The 20,471-nt window shown below is 55.4% G+C and overlaps 1 protein-coding gene across 4 annotated transcripts in view; it reads right to left on the bottom strand.

The window, feature by feature from the left end:
• Positions 1-200: 200 nt before the first annotated feature.
• Lingo1 (leucine rich repeat and Ig domain containing 1) overlaps positions 201-20,471 on the bottom strand; it is a 54,919-nt gene continuing 34,648 nt past the window's right edge. Inside the window, exons 1-2 of one of the 4 annotated variants that reach the window (XM_050119501.1) lie at positions 19,317-19,478; positions 201-3,063 (exon numbers count right to left, since the gene is read on the bottom strand). In XM_050119501.1, coding sequence (XP_049975458.1) covers positions 1,207-3,063; positions 19,317-19,403 — 1,944 coding nt within the window. In that variant the 5' untranslated portion in view covers positions 19,404-19,478 and the 3' untranslated portion in view covers positions 201-1,206. Of the gene's footprint in view, positions 3,064-17,295; positions 17,916-19,316; positions 19,479-20,471 lie in introns of those variants that run through there. The other 3 variants (XM_050119504.1, XM_050119502.1, XM_050119503.1) reach the window with 3 other exon arrangements.

The raw sequence follows: 20,471 nt of genomic DNA, 5'->3' as shown, positions 1-20,471 counted from the left end.
AATATCGATACCCGTCCAGGCCAAAGCTGGCTTCTGTCTGGGGGCCTCCTGGGCAGAGGTAGAAGAACCTACCAGCCCAGCCAGTGTCCTATGAGGAGCCTATGGGAGCCCCAAGAGCTGCCCCCTTCCCCCAGCCCTGACCCCATGGGGATCCCATCCCACGGTGAAAGAATAATGACCATAATGAGAGCAGTCACCCACACACATGTGCACAGCGCTTTACAGGTTACAAAGTGGTTCACATACATCATCTCATCAGTTCCTCACAACAGCCCTGTGAGGTAGGCAGGGCAGGGATAATGTTCCCATTTGTACAGATGTGGCCCAGAGAGGGCCAGTGACCTGCTTGAGTCACACAACAGTGAGCAGCAGAGCTGGAACCAGAGGAGAGGACTCGGGCCTGCCTCTGGCTCCTGACTCTTTCCACTGACTGTGCTGTTCCCATAGGAGGACCCCAGCCCGTCCCAGTTTCAGCCACACCCGAGCCTGGCCCCCCCACCTCCCCTTGGCAGTGCAGCCTGGCAGCCAGCAGACAAGCCCCACCCACACTGGGCAGTCCTGTCCCCTCCCCTACTTCCTGTGAAGAGCCAGCTGGATCTGGGTCCTGGAGCTGAGCTGCCACCCATGGCTCCAAATGGCACCTAGCAGAGTGGGCCAGAGGGTGGGGCTGGAATCTCCTTCCCTGTTTTCCTGAGTGATCCCTCCCCACGGGGGAAGAGAAGAGAAAGGAGGAAGAGGAGGAGGAAGAGAAAACAAGAAACTGAGTTGGAAGAAGGCCCTGGGGGCCATCAGGACGTCAAAAGTTTGCATTCCGACTAGCTATAGGAAATAGTTTTTTCTTTTTATTATTTCAAGTTTTCATAAAAATCCATAATTATTGAAACCCAAGTTACAGAGGAAGTTTGTAACTTTTTTTTTAATTGTATTGACTCTGCCGCGTGTCGGTTCATCGGCTTTGGATTCGTCTGTCAACTCTGGCCCCTGTGTAGGTGGGGTCCTCAGGCCTGGCCTTCTGAAGTCCTGGTAGAAGGAGGGCAGGCGGTGAGGGCTGGCGAGGCAGCAGGGGCACGTGGAGGGGAGGGAGAGGGTGGGGAGGAGGGCAGGAATAAGGTGGGAAGGCCTGGGAGTGAGTGGGCAGCAGCCCGGCTCCTTCCCTGCCCAGTGGTCCCCTGGGGGGGGTCCCTGTGCCCCAATCCCGCCCCGTCATTATATCATCTTCATGTTGAACTTGCGGGGTGCATCGGCCGAGCTGATGCCTGCGTCCGATTTCCGGGGCACATACTCAATTTCGATGTTGTGCTTTGTGTTGCCTTTGCCCCGGCTCCAGAGAAACAGCAGCACCAGGCAGAAGAGGACAACGCCCAGGAAGGAGATGAAGCCCATGGTGGTGGCAATGATGAGCGTCTTGATGTCGAAGGGGAAAGGCACGGTGGCGCGGGTGCTGTTGGCCTCTCCCTCGCCTGGCTGGTTGGAGATAAAGGCGAACGTCTTGTTGGGTTGATGGGGCCAGTCGGGCGAGTAGCTGCGCACATGCAGGTGGGCGGGCATGGAGTCGTTGCCGCCAGCATTAGCTGCGATGCACAGGTACGTGCCGTTGTCCTGTACCTGGGCGTAGCGCACCTCCAGCGTGCCATCAGGGAAGACTGTGAGCCGCCCATTGCTCTTAGCTGAGACCAAGTGCTTGCGGGGTGAGAGCCAAAGGATGGCCGGTGGAGGGTCACCATCTGCTCGGCACACAAACTGCACCGTGTGGCCCTCATCTACAAACACCTGCTGCGCCTTGCGGTCCCGGATGTGAGCCTTGCGGCAGGTGAAGTAGTTGGGTAGGAGAACATCTGGAAAGTCCTTGAACTCCTTGCCCTGGACAAACTCGGGTGTGGCGCAGGTGGGTTGCTGCCTGTTGAAGTTGAGCCGCCAGCGGCGCCGGAAGACCCACAGCAGCCGGCAGTCACAGGCCAGGGGGTTGGAGTCCAGGATAAGCGTCTCCAAGTTGCCCACCGAGTGGAAGGCAGACTCCTCCAGGGTGGTCAGCTGGTTGCCAGAGACATTGAGCACACGTAGGTAGTTGAGCCCACGAAAGGCATAGGGCTCCACCACAGCCAGCTGCCCACCCACCAGCTGGATCTCCTGCAACCGCAGCAACTCATGCAGCATGGAGCCCTCGATAGTACCAATGGGGTTATAGGAAAGATTGAGGAAGCGGAGATAGACCAGATGGCGAACGGCCAGATAGGGCACGGCGGTCAGGTTGCAGTGCGTGATGGACAGGGATGTCAGGTTGAGGCCGTAGAGGCAGTTGGGGGTCATGGTGTCCAGGTAGGGCCAGTGGGAGATCTCCAAGACCTTGAGTCGATACAGCCTTTTGAAGGAGTAGTCCCTGATGGCGTTGATGTTGAGATGTCGTAGCCGCAGGACGATGAGGCCATGCAGGTGGGAAAGTGCCTCAGTGGGGATGGAGGTCAGATTGCATTTCTCCAGAGTCAGCTGCTCCAGGCTGTTGAGGCCACTGAAAGCTCGATGGGAAATGTAGACGAGGTCATTGTCACCGACCTCCAGGGACTTGAGGTTGTATAGGTCTTGGAACATGTAGTCCAGCAGGATGACAATCTTGTTTTCACTGATGTCCAGCTTGGTCAGGTTGCTGAGGCCGGTGAAGACACCCAACGGGATGAGCTTCAGGCGGTTGCTGCGCAGCCCCAGCGTCCGAAGGTTGAAGAGGTTGTTGAAGGCGCCGGGTTCCACGGCGCTCACGATGTTCTCATTGAGTTCCAGTTCCTCCAGGTGTGGGAAGCTGGCAAACTCGTCCTGGTTGAGCGTCTTGATGCGGTTTTTGCCCAGGTCCAGCAGACGAGTCTCCGTGGGGATGCCCTCGGGCACTGCCACAAAGCGCTTCCGGTGGCAGAGCACTGCTCGGTCCTGTGCTGAGCACTCGCAGCGGGGAGGGCAGCCCGTGGCAGAACCTGACAGCACAGAGCCCAGTACCAGCAGGAGGATGGGCTGCCAGCAGGCCAGGAGGGGGCTGGGCATGCTTCTCATGCCCCCCGCCAGCATCCTCTCGCTCACCTGCAGCAGGAAGCAAGCAGAGGACAGAGGCGGCAGTGAGCAGGCAGTACTTGGCTGGACCCCACCTCACCCCCATCCCAAGTGGGAAGGTTGCAGAGGAGGGGCAATGCCATCTTCTTTAGGGATCACAGACAGTTTACTCTCGGCATGTCCTGAGTCTCAGCTCACCCTGGGCCTTATCAGTTAATAGTCAGTCTTGGTGAGCCACCCAGACTCACGGAGGCTCAAAGGACTCAAGGCCAGGTTCCTGGGAATAGCCCTGAAGGGGATGAGAGAGCACAAATGGAGCCAGCCCACAGGCCAAGGGCTCCTGAGGCTGCTGGGCACTCTACAGTGGTAGATACTATGATACATTCCACCCAACTCTGCCACTGAACCCTAGGTGGCCTACAAACCCTGGGTACCTGTAAAAGGTACCAAACATGTTCCAGGATGGAGCGCCATCCAGAAGCCAGGACCCAGCCAGGAAGCCTCTGCACCTGAAGATCTCACCTGGGTCCTGTAAGCCCTGGACCACCTCTTCTACAAACGTAGATCCCTGATCGGATCAGCTAACTCAACCCAGGGCAGGAGTGTTTCCTGCATTCTGACCTTAACCCTGCCATTCTTTCTAGACTGTCACTTCAGAAGTCCTATCCCACCACCAGGATCCTCCAGTTACTGGTCTGACCACTAAGACCAGGATAGGCGGTCTTACGCCTGTGCTTTAGTACTGTGCATACAGGGCTGGTTAAAGCTAGATCCTAAGACATGCTGAATGGGCTGGGAGGCTGCCGGAGGCTGCAGATGGAGTGAGCCCTGCATACCTCTCCCGATCCGGGTACTGCCTGCCTTGCCTTCTACTCACTCTGTAGGAACTGGTCTGGAGATGGGATAGGGAGGAGCCAATAGGGCTTCAAGGATGTACCAAAGCAGCGGCCCACTGCATCCTTCTGCTGCCAGTGGGATGAAAATGCTACAGTGCTCATCACCTGGCCTCTGGCGCAGCTGGGATGAACTGCTGCAATTCAGTCCTATACCCATGGCCCTGTGGAGCCTACTGCAAGACGGGGAGGCCAGGCTTGGGAGTCCCGTCTGTGCCCACTTTGGGCTCTCCCCTACCCCATTGACACAGCCTCTGCCTTCAAGCCACAATTTATCATAATTATCATCCATTAAGGCAACTGAGGCTCTGAGAGACTGTGACTAGCCCTCAACCAGTAGCAGGGACCAATCTGGACCAGAAGCTCTGGCTCCACACGCTTTCAAATGCTCGGCTGGTCTTCAGGAACTGACAGGTATTTCCTGGCTGTTGATCGACTAAGTGACTGATTAACCAGCGAGAACTCATGGTGTCACTGACATGTTATAGAATCTGCACAGTTTTGTTATCCCCAAGGGTTTTGTCACCCTCCCCCCTTCCTCCCCCCTCATTCTCTCTCCAGATTCTTCTGTGTCCGAGCATCTCCCTGCCCTGCCCCCACAGGACCATTTTCCACAGTCACATACGCTCCAGTGACCCACCAGAAAAGCAAACATCCTGACGGGCAATCAATAAGTAATTGGGCCAGAAGCTGGGGCTGGTGTGGGTGTGAGGCTAGGGACTTCAGGAAGCGAGTAGGACTTTTAGCACCCGCCTTGGGCCTGGGCTAGCCTGGGAGCTGCTAGAGGAGGCTGAAGAGAGAAGGGAGGCATAAGGACCCCAGATGTTGACAAGCCCTCTTGCACGTGTGCACAGCACTTGTGTGTACAGCATCCACCCACCTCCTCACCAATAGAGCACACAGCTGTATCTACTTTGCCCTGCACACCCTGCCTCTAAGCAGTCTCCTTTTGGAGAACTGTCCCAGCTGCCTTGCCAGCCTTCTATCCCAAAGACCACCTCCCCCCATGAAGTCCTCCCTGAGGCATCACTTAACTACAATGCGGACACACTTGATTCTTCCTTGCACCGACATGTGACTGCTGTGTGGCGCACCTCATTCTAATGGCCGTTGGGCTAACTGAGTGAAAAGTTAAGGCACAAGAGGATGACAAGAGAGGAATGGGAGTCAGCTGGGGACAGTGCCATAAATGTCCTGCGTTAAGAACAGAGGAGAGCCGGGCGGTGGTCCGGTGGTGGCGCACGCCTTTAATCCTAGCACTCGGGAGGCAGAGGCAGGCGGATCTCTGTGAGTTCGAGACCAGCCTGGTCTACAAGAGCTAGTTCCAGGACAGGCTCCAAAACCACAGAGAAACCCTGTCTCGAAAAACAAAAAAACAAACAAACAAACAAAAAAACCAAAAAAGAACAGAGGAGAGCATCCAGCAGCCGGGAGAGCATCCAGCAGCAGAGCAAAGAGAAACATGCTCTCCGGCCACCATGTGATGTATAGGCAACTCTGGGTCACACTGCCACTGTCCCAGCTCCATCTGTCTCACCTGCTATAGGGAAAAGCTCAAGAACACTCGCGGGTGAACATTCTGTGGGAGGCAACATGTGATCAAGATGGAGTTGTTATAGATAATGGACGACCCTCTGCCGGGGCTGACCTTGGTGCAGGCCCACTGAACAATGAAACCTGGGGTCTGTGAAAATGTTGGTGGGAAAGTTAGGCAGCCTTGCCCTATAGAGTTACCGTCCCAAGCCAGGCAGCTGGGCAGCCTTGCCCTATAGAGTTACCGCCCCAAGCCAGGCAGCTGGGCAGCCTTGCTCTATAGAGCTACCGTCCCAAGCCAGGCAGTTTGCCACAGAGCAGTGATCATGTACCATGAGGTCAGGAGAATTCCCATGTACACATCCTCTGAATTGTCTTGTTCTATTACTATGTGAGCATGTGTGTGTGTGTGCATGTTCATATATGTGCACATACGTGTAGAGGCCAGAGGTCAGCACCAGTTGTCTTCCTCCGTCACTTTTCACCATAGTTTATGACACAACATCTCTCACTGAGTGGGGAGCTCACTAGTTTAGTTAGACTGGCTGACCGACAACCTCTAGGGATCCCTGCCTCTACTTCCCCAGCACTGGGACTATGGGTGAACATCACTGTACTTGACATTTTATGTGAGTGCTGGAGACCTGATCTCGGGTCCTTATGTTTGTGTGTCAAGCATTTTACAGTCTGAGCTACCTCCCCAGGCCTTCGTTCTGTCTTTTACAGGTGGCCGGCTGTCCTGAAAGGTAGGGAAACTAAAGCCCTGAGAGGATAGGATGCCTGTCCATACCAGCATAACAGACAGCTGAGCATGTTGGGCAGAGGCTCCTAGGTTCACACCCCCACGGGGTCCTTGGCAGTATAACATATTGGGTGGGGGGCCATGTTTTGAGAGGGTCACCCAGGCTGCTCACCACCAGGGCTCTGGCAGTCTAAGGCTGCTCCTGTATTTTTCTAGGGTGCTTTATGCTTTTTAATCAGTGTTTTAATTCGAATCCTTGCCCACCTCAAGGGCTTCTCATGAGGGCAAGAATTCAAAATTGGAACAATAAATACAAAGAAAATAAAGCTCAAAGACAGGCAGGAGGCAGGCAGAGGACAGTAGTGCCCAGGGCATGATGCCCAGACCCTGCGGTGGCCTGAGTCCTCCTCGAAGCAGGGCTGGGGAGGCAGCTGAGCCATCAGTGTTGTTCAAGATGAACTCTGAACTGTCTGCAGTAGGGATGGTTGGGTTGCCAGCACCACCCACACCTGCCCTCATGTCTGGGGACAGGCATGGCCTGGCTCAGTGCTGCCTGAAACTCACCATTTGCAGTTCTCTGCAGCAGCCTGATGGCTGCCCTGGGCAGTGCCCCTCACTGAACAGACACTGGGTTTCAGAGTCTTCCAGGGAACTGATGCTCGGAATGCTGGACAGTCAAACATCCTTGGCTGGGGACAGAGGGGGCTGAAGACCTGGGATGAAGTTCATCAGGAGTGGGGGGATCCATGTGAGGGTGGCCCTGGGCTGCTCAGCTCTCCTGACTGTAGAGCCACCCAGGGACTCTGGTGGGGAGGGTAAGGTGTGGGATTGCTCATACATGGGCTGCGGTCATGTCCCATAGGCAGTGTTGCCTGGTGGCACCTGGGTGCAGCTCTGAGCCAGGCCCACAAGTCAGTCAGAGGTCTGCTCAGAAAAGGGAAGGAACACTGGAGAGCCCTGTTGTAGGCTGCATGGGCGGAGCTTTGCACACTGGCTGAGACCCCAGAGACACCATTCTCAGAAGGCATTTCTCACTTATTTTACAGCTGAGAAACTGAGGTCCACAAAGGGAACGCACTTGTGCCAGCTTAAGGCCACGAAACCAGAGGGTAGCAGGGCTCTGTCCCTCTGGTGGGTCTGCTGGTCTCTGGAGAGCCGGCTGAGTGCGTGTGTCCTGGGGCAGAGGGAAGCTGCTGGGCCTCAGAGAGCCATGCCTAGGTGGTTAGCCCTTGCAGTAGATGGGATACCTGGCATGTGTTCAGCGACTGCCCACTTGGGTTCCTGTGAACCCATGCTTCTGTCTGGACTCAAATCTCCCCTCATTTGGGGTGAGCCGCAGCACAGGTGGAAGGCTTAGTTATACTGGGCTCTCCGGGTTCCCACGTAGCATTCCTCAGGGACAGCAGTCCCCCGTGTCGTCCCCCCAGGGGTGACTTTTTTTACAGAGCCTCTGCTCTATGAGGCTGGGCCTGAGCCCTCTGAACAACAAAGCTTTGAGATTCTTAGGCTAGTAGGTGGCCTGCACATGTCCTCTCTGGGAGCAAGGCTGGTGACCAGCGGTCACATTGCCTTGAAGCCTATGTTCCCACAGCTGAGCTGCATTAGAACAGGCTGGTTAGGGATCCCCAAAGTGCTCAGGCCCGGCCTCATTGTTCATAAAGGACCATGTGTGAGAGCAAGAAAGGGGAGGGTGGGGTCAAGAGAGTAGGGATAGAGGCAGACAGAGAAGCAGGAGGTGGGCGAGAGGTGGGCAAAGGGACAGGGAAGGGGCGAAAGTCAGGGAGAGGCCCAGGCTGGGTGACAGATGCCTTTAATCCCGGCACTCCAGAGGCAGGGGCAGGCGGATCTCTGTGGGTCCCAGGCCAGCCTGGGTGACATAAGGTGAAAACCTTCAAAGACCATCAGAAATAGACGGGGCCACAGCCTGCGTGCCAATCCAGCCCCGTCTGGCTCCTACCTCACATTGTGTGGCATTCAGTTATAAGACTGGGGCCTCTTAAGCTACCTCGTTCTCACCATCATTCTTACAGTGGGTTTGATCAGTTAACCATCTTCAGGTGCGCAGACAGAGACTAACACAAGTGTGAGGACTCAGGTCACCAAAGAACAGATGCCAGGCAAAGTGTGGGCTTCTCAACTGAAGCCCCGGTCTAGCAGCTGCCTTGCTGGGGCCTCAGTGTTGCTGGGTCCATGTTGTAGCATGAAAGCGCCAGTTACATGTACCTGTTCACGGGCAGCTAGGACCAAGTGGCCCTTCTAGAGACAATGCACAATTACCTGCTGGTTCCTCCCCACAGGGGTGCCAGAGATCTGCCCAGCCTTCATCACCTTGCTGCTGTGTGGGTGTGGGCACTCCTCCCCCTTGTGGGGTTCTCTGGACCATGGCGGCCAGTGCTCCCTCCTCACTTTCTCTGTGGCTCCCAAATTAAAATGCTGAACTAGATCTCATTCATCTCTGCACTCCTAGCCTCTCGCACCTCAACTAATCAGATGACAGCCCTGGCAACACTAGACAAAATTCAACCCTGTCCTCCAATGCTTCGTCTAGGCTCGAGAAGGGATTCCGGGAGGAGAGAGGATAGCAAGGCTAGGAAGGAGGAGGTGGCTTATGGCCAGGTCAAGCCGAAAGCATGCAGGACTCCGATTTGCTTTTCTCCTGCCCCAAATCCTGGCCCAGTCCCTGGGCTCCTTCAAGACACTGTTCTGGCAGTCCTGACTCATCCCTGCTGAGCTGTGAAGAGCAGGTAATGGATTAAGAAGGAGCTGCTAATGGGGGAATGTAGTGTTGGTTGGTCTGCAGGGCTAGGCTAAGAGCCCAGGAACAGGCCATCTGGGCACAGGGGAGGGGACCCTGAAAGGAGGGTCAGCAACCAGGCTGAGCTGCAAGATCAGTGCTGTTTTCGCTGGCTAGAAGAGTCCAGTGTGTCCCCTCCTGGCTGGCACTGTCTCTAGCTATACACACCCTCCACACTCACACCAAGGGGAGAAAAAAGTCAACCTGGAAGAAATTGAGGTCATGTCTTTTGTCATGCATACTTATTTTCCTCTTGCTCTTGTTCTGGCAAAGAGTTGCTAGGTTTGCAGGATGTGTGTGTGTTATGTATGGTTGTGTATGTGGTGTGTGATGTGTATGCATGTGTATGGTGTGTATATGTGTGTGTTGTATATGTGTGTGTGGTGTGTGTTATGTATGGTTGTGTATGTGGTGTGTGATGTGTATGCATGTGTATGGTGTGTATGTGTGTGTGGTTGTGTGTGGTGTGTGTTATGTATAGTTGTGTATGTAATGTGTGATGTGTATGTATGTGTATGGTGTGTATGTGTGTGTGTGGTTGTGTGTAGTGTGTGTGTGTACATAAACAGGTGGGGGGCAGGGAGGATGCTAGAGAGCATCAAATGTCTGTATGCGTGACAGAGAAAGAATCTCTCTGTGTATGTGACACACAGAAAACACCAGAATACATGTGTGACACAGAACACCAATGTGTTTGTAGGTGAGGGGGTACCTGGCCTGGTGCCACTAGCCCTGTCTCTCTCTGGCACTCTGAGAAATCCAGTCTCCTCCTAAGTGGATCAAGGCTGGCTGGAGGGTACCAACGTGGCTGCTCACCTATCAGCCTTTTAGGACAAATGAGGTTGGGCCAAGCTCCAAGCACCTTGGCTATCCTGAACTCTGGGTTGCCCTGATCAAGCACCTGGCCCCTGAGTGCAAGGGAGGGAGGCCCCTGCCCACTCGACCCAAGCATAGCCAGTCTCCGGAGCTGCCAGCCTTCCGGCCAGCCCACAACCTCAGGCCATTTAAGGGATAAATTATGAATTTTAATTGTCAAAGCATCTTAGTGTTTAAAGGCTTCTATATATAGGCTCTGCCCTCCAGGAGTGGCCGGCTTAGAGAGGAGCAGGGATTGGGAAGGGCCTAGAGAAAGTCAACTGTGGTGACAAAGGGCTCACGGGCTTTATCCTGGATTCTGGCCAGGGCACCTCACCCTGCTATGTGATCCTGGAGGACTGGATCGCTTTTGAAGCTCGCTGCTCTGCAGGGTCACCTGTGCTGGGCCTGCCTGAGTAGACAGCACCCCCTTCCTTGAATAGGAGCTGTCCCTTGGGTGAAGAGACCTGGCTCGGGCCTATGTGAAGTGTTGGCAGGGAGGCCAGAAACCCAGATCCTGCACCCCAATGACCTTCTGAGCTGAGATGCCAAACTAGGCTCTCAGGGACAGAGGGGCACCCTGAAGGTCCCTACCCCATCCTCCCAGATACCCCAGCCTACCCCCACCTGGGGAGCCCCAGGCCTCAGGCCTGAGAGGGATGGATGCAGACTCACAGATGAGAGCAGAGGGAAACAGAGGAGTGGGGCAAGCAGCAGGGATTGGGGTGGGTAGTAACTGGATCAGCATGGCAGTGGTGGCTGGGAATCCTCCTAGAGGGCCCCTGGCATCAAGCATCCTGTGAAAACCACAGCTACCCACCAAGGCCGGTGGAGTCATCAACCCCCGTTTTGTGGTTAAAACACTGGAAACGGTTGGGTGTGGTGGTGCACGCCTTTAGTCCCAGCACTTGGGAAGCAGAGGCAGGGGGATCTCTGTTGAGTTTGAGGCCAGATTGTTCTACATAGTTCTAGGCCAAATAGAACTATATATAGAGATCCTGTCTCAAAAGAAAAAACAGAAAAAGAGAAGAAAGGAAAAAAGGTAACACAAAGAGGTTCTGTGAATCTGTTCGCGGTCACAGCATGGTAGGAACTCTGGAGAGTCTAAACTCTGCCTCCCTCCCCACAGTGTCTTACAAAACATTCGGACAAAGAAAAGCAGTGTTCACACAGCCAGGCAACTGGTGGCATCTTCACAATCAGGAGGATTGGCATAATTATCCCTGTTCTGCTGATCAGAGGGCTAAAGCACAGAGAAGGCATACCGTTCGCTGAAAGTCACACAGCCACAAGGGGCAGAGCTGGGATTCCTTAGACCCCAGCCTGTCCTGATCACTCTTTTAGAGACCCCTGAGATCCTGAAGGGCTCTTACCCCTTGAGACCGCAATGTCTTCCTTTGCAGTGGGGCTGGCAGGCTTCATGCTGCCCTCTCACCATGCTGGGCACAGGGAGCTCATGAAGGAGGAAGAAAGGCTTTTATGCTGAGCACAAGATGGCCCTCCTGGCCCTCAATATATCAGCCCCACTGAACTGATGGGGAAACAGCCTGGGATGTTAGTTCAAGGCAGTGCTAGTCTTAATCCAGAGGCATTTTATCTTAGAGACCATCACACAGACGAGCAATGATGTCAAGAGCACCAGCACCGCCCATGGCCCACAGAATCTCAGGCTGGCCTAGGAAGGCCCATCGGCAGCTATCTTCTCTGCCATTCCAATGTGGCCACCCCACTCATGGTGGAGCTAGGTCATGGGTGGGTGATGGTTTGGGATATTTGTACTTCACAAAGGGGGAAACATAAGCCCCTGATGTATCATAAAGCAAAGTCTGATGAGTTACTTATGATCAGACAAACTATAAACAAAAACACTACCCTTCCCCTGGTACTGGCTGGTCAAGCCCTCTCTGTTCAACAAGTCCTGGTCAGTCCCTTGTGAATGTCCATCATTCCAACATGTTGAGCTCATACCAGGGAGCTTGGACACAGGCTATGCTGGGCCCGGCTCAGGCCCAGCTGGGTAACCCTAAGGTTGCCCTTGCACAACCCCATATGTGGTGAGGAGAGTGAAAACCTTGCACACCTCTAAGAACTGTGTCACGTGTCCAAGGCTGGTGCAGAGAGCGGAGCCAAGGGAGGTGGAAGACCTACCTCGGCCCCACTATGAGCAGTCTGTCATGGGAGGCTTGCAAGCTAGATCTTAGCAGCCTCTCTCAGCTCTAAGATGCCCACATCTTGGATTCAAGCCAAGGGACTAGAGATAGCCAGGCCCCCAGCTGTGGCTGCAGGTCTGCCCAGGATCAAGCAGAAAAGGGTTGTTGGTCAGGCCCCGCCCCCTTCCCCAGGCCGAGAGTGATTCTCTGCAGAGGGAAGCAGAGGTGGTAGAAGGGAGAGATTAATTCCCTGAAATGGAAAAAAAAAAATAGAAAAACACACACACACCACACACCCTAATAACATGTAATAAGAGGTTGGAGATGAGGAACAATGCCCTGGTAATGTCACCCTGGCGGCAATCAATTTGGGTGTCACATGAAATAGGCATAATTATTCCGCCAGCCCTGGCGCTTGTCTCTAACCAGCTCCAGGGGTCCAGGCCTGGGCAGGGAAGGGGGGGGGTGAAATCAACTGTGGGTACACCAGGCTGGCAGGGGGAGGTACTCCAACTTGGCCTGCTAGTTCCTGGCTTCTTAGCCCCTCTGGTGGGTCTTGTGGTTTAGGGACCCTTGGATGCCCAGGAGCTATCTTGCTTGGTCGCCCTTCATTTGTTTGCTTGGACAAGAGCAATCAGAGAGGGCCCCCAGGGAGTTGTGAATGCCAGGGGCAGGAGCACACACACGTTTCATCCAGCAGTTGGCCACCACATTCTCACTAAGCACTCACCAGTGCCAGGCCGCATGTCAATGCCAGGGTGCAGGAAGGGGAGCTGCAGAGAGAGAGGCACAGGCTCCCTGTAGCTCCTGAGCTAGGCAGCCTCTTCCCATCCTGAAGTGGACCCAGAGTAACTGGCACTCCCCTGAATGCTTCCTTCTTGTTCTTGCTGCACAGGGACTCAAGTCTTACTTGCTCTGCCTTCATTTCCACGTCCTTGCGGAACCCCCCCTCCCATCACTCCTGCCCACGCCCGAGTGCAGAACTTTTACGGACAATATCCCCCATTTCAGAGGAAACTGAGTTTCGTGGGATAATAACCACTTAGTGAGGTCCAGCCCACACTGGACGCTGCCTGTCTCAACCCCCTTTCAGATGCCATAAACCTTGAATCCGAGAAATGCAAATCAAGGCTATAATGAAATCCCAGTTTACACTCATTCAATCAGGAGAAACCAGGACAGTCAGTAGATAGCATGGACTTGTCTGGGGATGGAGAGGGTGGGAGGAGCATGCGTCCCCTGTGGGAGAGGCATAAAGTGGTCCGACCAATTTGGAAAACACTTTGGCACAGTTCCTAGGAAAGCCAAACATGGACATGCCCTTCAGCCCAACAGATCAGGGCACTTCCCACACTGCCTCAGCAGTCAGGACCAGGGGGGTTGTGGCAGCACCATCTCTAAGAGCCAGAAAGATCAACAACCCAAATGCTCATCAACGGGAGGGCCAGGAATACACTGTGTTACATTCAAGCAACAACCAAACCCATCAGAGAAAAATGAATGGGTGCTGAATAACCACTGTCATTTGCAAAAATATGATAATGAATGAAAAAGTCGATTCCATTTATATTTTATACAGAGTTAAAAAAAATAACTAAAATGCCAGAGTTCTTATATATTACTTTGTTCTGGTGCTGGGTCCTGAACCCAGGACTTCATGAATGCTAAGCAAGTGTCCCACGACTGAGTTACACCCTCAGCCCCAAACACAAGAGGCAAGAGAAATTGAAATACACAGTGCAGGGTGGCAACTGCCTCATGAAGAGGAGCTAAGGGTGAGGCATGGAGAAGACACAGGAAGAGGCAAAGGCTGAATGTTGAAGTTGGAGAGTTGGATCGTGTGTTCGTTGTGTTATCGTGAGCACGACTCCTATTTATTTTATTATTTTTGTAGCCTTGACTACTATAGAACTCACTCTGTAGAACAGGCTGGCCTTGAATTCACAGAGATCCACCTGCCTCTGCCTCCTAAGTGCTGGGATTATAGGCATGTGTCACCATGCCCAGGCAAGTACTACTACTATTATTATTATTGGTTTGTGATTATTATTATTATTGGTTTTTCAAGACAGGGTTTCTCTGTAGCTTTGGAGCCTTTCCTGGAACTAGCTCTTGCTGACCAGGCTGGCCTCCAACTCACACAGACCCTCCTGCTTCTGCCTCCCAAGTGCTGGGATTAAAGGCCTGTGCCACCTCACCCCCACAGCGAGTACTACTTACAAACGCATGGATCAACAAATGGACAGGCTCGGCCTGGAACAGTGAGGACAGCCACCTCCCATGGTCAGAAGGAGAGCATGTTCGTGTGAACCCATGCCTGCAAGATGGGGGGCTTTGGAGAGGTCAGTCTGGTTGTTTTCTCCGCTAGAAAACTAAATCTTGGCGCTACCTCCAAGGAGAAAACCGGAAGCACATCTGATATGAACTGTGAGCAGCTAGCACTCATGAAGCACTCACGGCTCACTCCACACCAGTCTAAGTGCTCTGTGTGTAGTAGCACATTTAACTGCCGCCGTCTCCACTGAGGGAGATACTATAGTTAACTCCACTTTATTGGAAAGGACATGGGGGCCCAGAGAGATTAAGTAAGTTCCCCAAAGTCACAGCACGAGGCAGTGGTGGAGCTGAAGCTTGAGCCAGGTCTGTGACTGCAGAGTCCACTCTCACAGAGGAGCGACGCTGGAGAAGCTGAACCCTCGCCCGGCAGAAGCGCAACTGACCCGCACACTCAAGGGTATTCACTGAACCATTCATTCACATAAACAAAGGTCAGAATCAAGAATGCCTCAGGTGTGTTTGGAAATGACCCTGCCTTCTCAAAGCTTTCTTCAGAGAGTCTCCTCTCATTCTGGAAACCCCTGCTTCGCGTGTCTCTGCAAAACCTCCAGTCACCCTCTTCTAAGAGCCTTACTCCATCAGCTCCCACAAAGAACCGCCCTCCTTCTTGAGAATCTGCTTTGGCTCTCCCCAGTCTCTACCTGGGACATCTTTAGCGCTCATCTTGTCCTAACCATTCTTGCAGCTAAGGTCTCCATGGCCCCTACAGGTTGTCCTTGCCAGGAGGGTCCTAGGGCCTCGATATTTTGTCCATGCCCGGAGGTATTCAAGGTAATCAATAGGATCTAGGCAGGAGCCGAGCAGGCAGCTACCAGGATGTACAGAGTAAATGCATGAATGAATGGGCTGGCATGCCATCATGTGTAAATCAATGTGGGTCCTTAGAGCAGCTAGGGGATGCTTCTTGAAGAAGAGAGCCCTTTGCAGAAGGATGCTAGACCAAGCCAAGGGAGGATACAGGCATATGGGGAGGAACTGGCAGGGAGAGAACAAAAATACGACTAGTGGTCATGTTCTGGGAGGGGAACCTGGAGCTGGAAAGTCACACACAGAAAAGCCAGCAAAGGTCCTACCCTCTCCACCCCACCCCCAGGGCCAGCCTTCTACTTTCATGAGCACCTAACAGAGGCTCAGCTGAGCCATCCTGGATACAGGTCCTGCTCAACTTTTTTTTTTTCTTTGCTAAGCAACAGCCCATTCAGGAGGAGGAGGAAGATAGTGACCCTCTAGAATTCTGAGTTAAAAAAAAAAAAAAAAAAAAAACAACTATCTAGTGTGGGAAACATGTGTTTAGGGACAGGGACAGAAGAGATGACTCCCCAGGATCAAAGAGGACCGTGACAAGTAAAGCAGTCTTGCGGGATCCCTCCACCCACAAAGCATCAAACCTTAGCGCGCAGCACACACCCATCCCGTAAAAGCTGTTTCCTAAACCCGCATTTACTCCAGGTCTAGGGAGCCTCACAGTCTTGATGGAACCCTACTCAGGGCCATCTCACACTTCACCCAGGACTGGAGGAGGGGGCACAGAGACAAGAGCTCCACGGGGCCCTGTCCTTCTTTGGCTGAGTCTCCTCATGGAGGCAGCTGGGTGTTGCCCTCAGATTTTGTGATACCATGCCCCCTTTTCTCTGGCACCTTCAGCGTGGCCCCAATGCCTTCTTCACCTCTCCTTTCTGTCACCTCAGGCTTGCTTCCCAGCAAACCAGGTGCTAGCACCTTCCCAAGGGCTGAGGACTCTGCACCCCTCTTGGCCTACACAAGGACAAAGGGCCAGAAGCAGGGGAACACCCCCTCCCCTCATCAGCAGCCCTCAGTGGGTCCAGGGAAGCCCCAGGTTCTCTGCCTGCTTGGTGGACTCCCCTGGCACCAAGGCCCCGCGCTGGAGTCGTTGGCATAATGGACAGCAGGGCTGAGTCCACAACCGAGAACCAGGAGAGCCGGGCGCCCTCTGGCTGCCCAAGCCCAGCCAAGGACTGGGGGAAGGCTGGACTGGCAGAAAGGGGCTGGCCCAGATGGTCCTGCCCCCACCTCAGGCCTCTTGCATTCCCACCCACCAGGGCAGAGCTGTTCCCATCTTCCATGTGCCCTGGTCGCCACGCCACCCACCCACCACAGGGTCTTTGAGAACAAAGGGGAGGTGCCGCCACAAGAGCTGGTCAGGGGCTGGGCAGAGGCCCCAACAATAAGAGACCCAGGGGACTGCCCACCTGCCTGGTCCCACCCCTCCTCAAAGTGGGACCCACCCAGAGAGAAACATCTTCTGGGGTATCTCAGAGGGCAGGAAGCCCAAAGCCCACCCAAATAGGGTGTGTTTGGGCACACACCGGAGGCTCCTTTCTCACCTCCCCCTTTTTAGCAGGCTTCCACTTCCCACCCATTTCCCTCGGAGTGAAAAGTGGGGCAGGAGGAGGTGAGAAGCCCAGCTTAAGGAAGACAAAGGGGAGCCCCGAAGGTTCCTGGGTCTTCCTCAACTGGACTCCCTTCCTCCCCTTTCTTCCCCTCTCCACCTTCCTTTCACCCGGGAGGAGCCAGAAAGGAACCAGAAAGAGTGGGAAGGCTCCCGAAGAGAGAGGGGCAATCCTAGCTGGAGCCTCAAGAGAAACTGCTCCCTAGTTGTGTTCCCAGACTTGGGGGTGTTAGCCAGGGCTGGGGAGGTGGCCTCTGGTCCACTGAAAGGGTCTCGTTCAGGGCTAAGAGAGCATACCCTCCGGGTGACCAATGCCCAGAATGGGAGGGTGATTTAGGAATGGAACAGAGTGGATCTCTCCTTGACCACGGGTCCCAGTTTGCCAACCCGAGAGATCTGTAAGGGCCAGCGGAAGAAAAACGGGAAAATCATTTGAAACTTGAGGATCAGGCCTGTGACCCCAAAGGGGGTCTGGGTGATACAGGATGTCCTACATAGTCCCAGGGGGGCGAAGCCTGGGGGGGACAGCTGCTCCCAGAGGCACTCACCGCAGGGCTGCCGACTCGGGCTCGGCCACCGTGGAGGGGCTCACCTGCATCTCGGGCGCGCTGTCCGTCCGCTCCGCGCGGTCACCAATCGCATGTCTCTCTTGCCGGCGCGGCCCCAGCCCCAGCCCAGCCCCCCTCCTCCGTCTCCTCCTCCAACACCTCCGCCCGGTCCACGCGCCCTCGCAGGGCTGGCTGTCCGTCTGTCTGTCCTACGCGGGCGGGAGCCCAGCCAGCCCCGGGGAAGGAGCTCGGGAGTCGGGGGCGGAGGTCGCAGCCGAGGCGGGCTGAGGAGCTGGCGCGCTCAGGACGCTTGGCGCGGGCTCCGGGAGCCTAGCTCTGTCCCTCGGGCCGGCCGGGAGCCGCCGCCACGGCCTCTACCGCTGGGGCCGGGGTCGAGGCCGGGCGCTCTCCGCAGCGGAGCCGGGGCCAGGGCTGGGGCCGGTGGGCAGCTGCCGCGCATGCTGCTCAGAGCCCCGCGTCGGGAGGGGGGCCCGAGCGGCGCGGGTGGGGACTCCGCGCGCTTCGGGACCGGGACGGGTCCGGGTCCGGCCGCCGCCTGCGCTGCCGCCCGCTCCGGCTCCCACGCCGGCTCCCGCTCGGGCTCCGCGCTCTGCCGCGGCGTGGGGAGGGAGCGAGAGGAGCGAGCAGCGAGCCAGGGAGGGAGGAGGGACAGAGGAAGGGAGGGAGGGAGCCAGAGAGCGAGCGCAAGAGCCGGGCGGGGGAGGAGAAGGCGCGGCCGCAAAACCTGGGTGGGGGTCCTTCTTTCAGAGAACCGGGCGACGATCGAGGAGCACCCCAGCAGCTGCCCAGCGCCCAAGGGGCAGCGAGAGTGGCAGCGGGGCGCAGACGAAGAGCGCTCCCGGGCCGGCGCCCTCGTGCTCCCGCCCTGCACCACGCAGTGCCCCTCTGGGTCCCAGGCTCCGACTAGTCTCAAGCCAGCCCGGCCTGCGGTCTTCCTACGGAGCGTGCACCCATTCGCGTGTGATTGTCACTGACCACATGCATGTGCATATGAGCGCGTGTGTTCACACGTGTTAACTGGGGTCACTGCACACGGCTGTGTGGACCGACACACGCACGTGGACAGACAGGACCCCCACCCCCCAACCTGGCCAGGGTTGTTTAGAGGACGGCGTGAGGAGGGTCAGGCCTTAACCCCTCCTCTCGAAATGTCTGGGACCCCCACCCCCACCTCACTACTTCCTAGGGATCTTGGGGCGAGGCTTGCAGAACCGGAAGCATAGGAGGGCAGTGTGGAAGCCGAGCTTTCTTAGCGGGTCTACCCGGAGGCCAGGTATAGAATACGCCTTTGCGTTCTGGTCCCCACCCCGTCGGGTTTCCTGTCCAGCAGAGGGCAGCAGGCCTCTCTGGCAGGCTCCTGAAGGTGGCACTCTACCAAGCAACCAGCAGAGGGCAGCATAGAGCCTCGGTCTGGGCTTAGCTATTCACCACCCAACTCCCTAAAATAAATACCGAGTTTGGTGGATCCTGGCCTCGGACCCTATCTTCAGATGGCCCCAAAGAATAAGATCTTTACATAGAGACCCAGGCCTTTCTCAGGCCACAGACACAGAGACTAGCCTGGCAGGGTGGGCTGGCAAATACTGAAGCAGTCAGACAACCCATTAGAGCCTCACATTCTTTTACTGTACGCCCTTCCCATCTGCTTGAAGCCAGATTTCCCTTAAAACTATGCCAGTTTTATTGGAATAACCATCAATGAAGACGTCACGACGCAGAGGCCCCTTCTCCCCATTAGCACCTCAACATTCCTGATAGATTGTGGGGATGCCTGCAAAGAAGGAAGCTGAGCTGGGAGGGAAGAGGCCGATCCAAGGCCTGTCCTTTTCTGGGGTGGGGAAGGACCCCGCTCCCAGTACCTCACTCTCCTTCCAAGGAGCCAGCCTGACATCTCAGAGATGCCTGGCTGGTCTGGAGAGGCCAACCCCAAGTCCCCAGCCCCAGCGCTGCCTTGATTTCCACAGATGAACCTCACACACAGTCCAAAGAGTTGCACAAACCTGTTCCAGCGAACCCGATTCTGGATACCTCTCATCCTCACTGCCACACCACTGCTCGGGACACTCCTGCCTTCTGTCTATGGCCATCCTTAGCTCAGGCCTAGCTAGAACCCCTTCCTCGCAGGTGTCGGCGATGCTCCATGCATCTTACATTCTTCATCCAACAACCTCGGGAAGCGACACTATTACTCCCCTGTGACAGCAAGCAGGAACCCCAGCCTCAGAGAGGTTACGTGACTTGGCCACGGTCACACAGCTTGTAAACCGTGGAAAGGGAATTTGAATGGCTTTCCAGGGCTGAGTAAACCAGTGGGAGGCAGGCTTGGCAGAGGGACTTACTGGTAGGAGGGGAGGTGGGGCGGCCACACATGAGTCCCCTCCCTTCCAGAGCCCAGTGCAGGCAGCTCGCGGGGGCCCCCAATTCCGTGATCCTAGCACCCCTTTCCAGTCTCCCCAGCTCCCCCACCCCGGCTGTTTGTGAGTTACGGGTGAGCACCCGCCCTCCCGCGCCGCCTCCTCCCACAGCCCGACAGGAATAGACGCTCTCTAGCTCCTGCGTAAAGGCTCTGCCAGACCCGTTGTGGGGCGGGGGCGGGGGCGGGGGCTATTCCTGGTGCGGCGACTGACGCAGGCAAGGCGCGGCCACCGCAGATCTCCGCCCCCGACTCACCTGCTTCCAGCCTCAGTGATCTGGTCAGAGAAATGGGGGAGAGTCCATCGCCCCCATCCTCAGTCTCCAGTTGCTGGATGAGGAAGCTGGTGTATCAGCCCGGGGTCTTGTGGTGTCCTGGGGCGATGGAGATAACACCCCAGCTACATCCATTGTAAGCATCAACCCAGACATTGTTCTTTCTCTATGTCTCCTGAAGAAAATGACTCCTCTCACCAGTGGAAGGAGAGGGTTCAGCTAGGGCCTGATCGTTGACCATGTCATTCTGACCCCATAAGGGAGGATGCTAACCCTGGGCCCCCTTCTTAGCTAGATGTCTGGTGGGATGGCTCTCAACAGTGTTCTCACAGGTCCCAGGGCCACCTGTGGAGCATCAGGATGGCCCAGTTCCTTTGTTGGTTCGTGGTCCACCTCCGGGGTAAGTCTTCTGGTTTCTGTCGCATTTCTTTCTTTCTTCTTCTTCTTCTTCTTTTTTTTTTTTTTTT

This window comes from Alexandromys fortis, unplaced genomic scaffold (genome assembly GCF_014885135.2).
Source record: "Alexandromys fortis isolate MF-2015 unplaced genomic scaffold, M_Fortis_MF-2015_v1.1 scaffold_167, whole genome shotgun sequence".
Classification (NCBI taxonomy): Eukaryota; Metazoa; Chordata; class Mammalia; order Rodentia; family Cricetidae; genus Alexandromys; species Alexandromys fortis.
The sequence above is the reverse complement of the archived record's forward strand: the minus strand, read 5'-3'. Positions and strand labels throughout refer to the sequence as shown.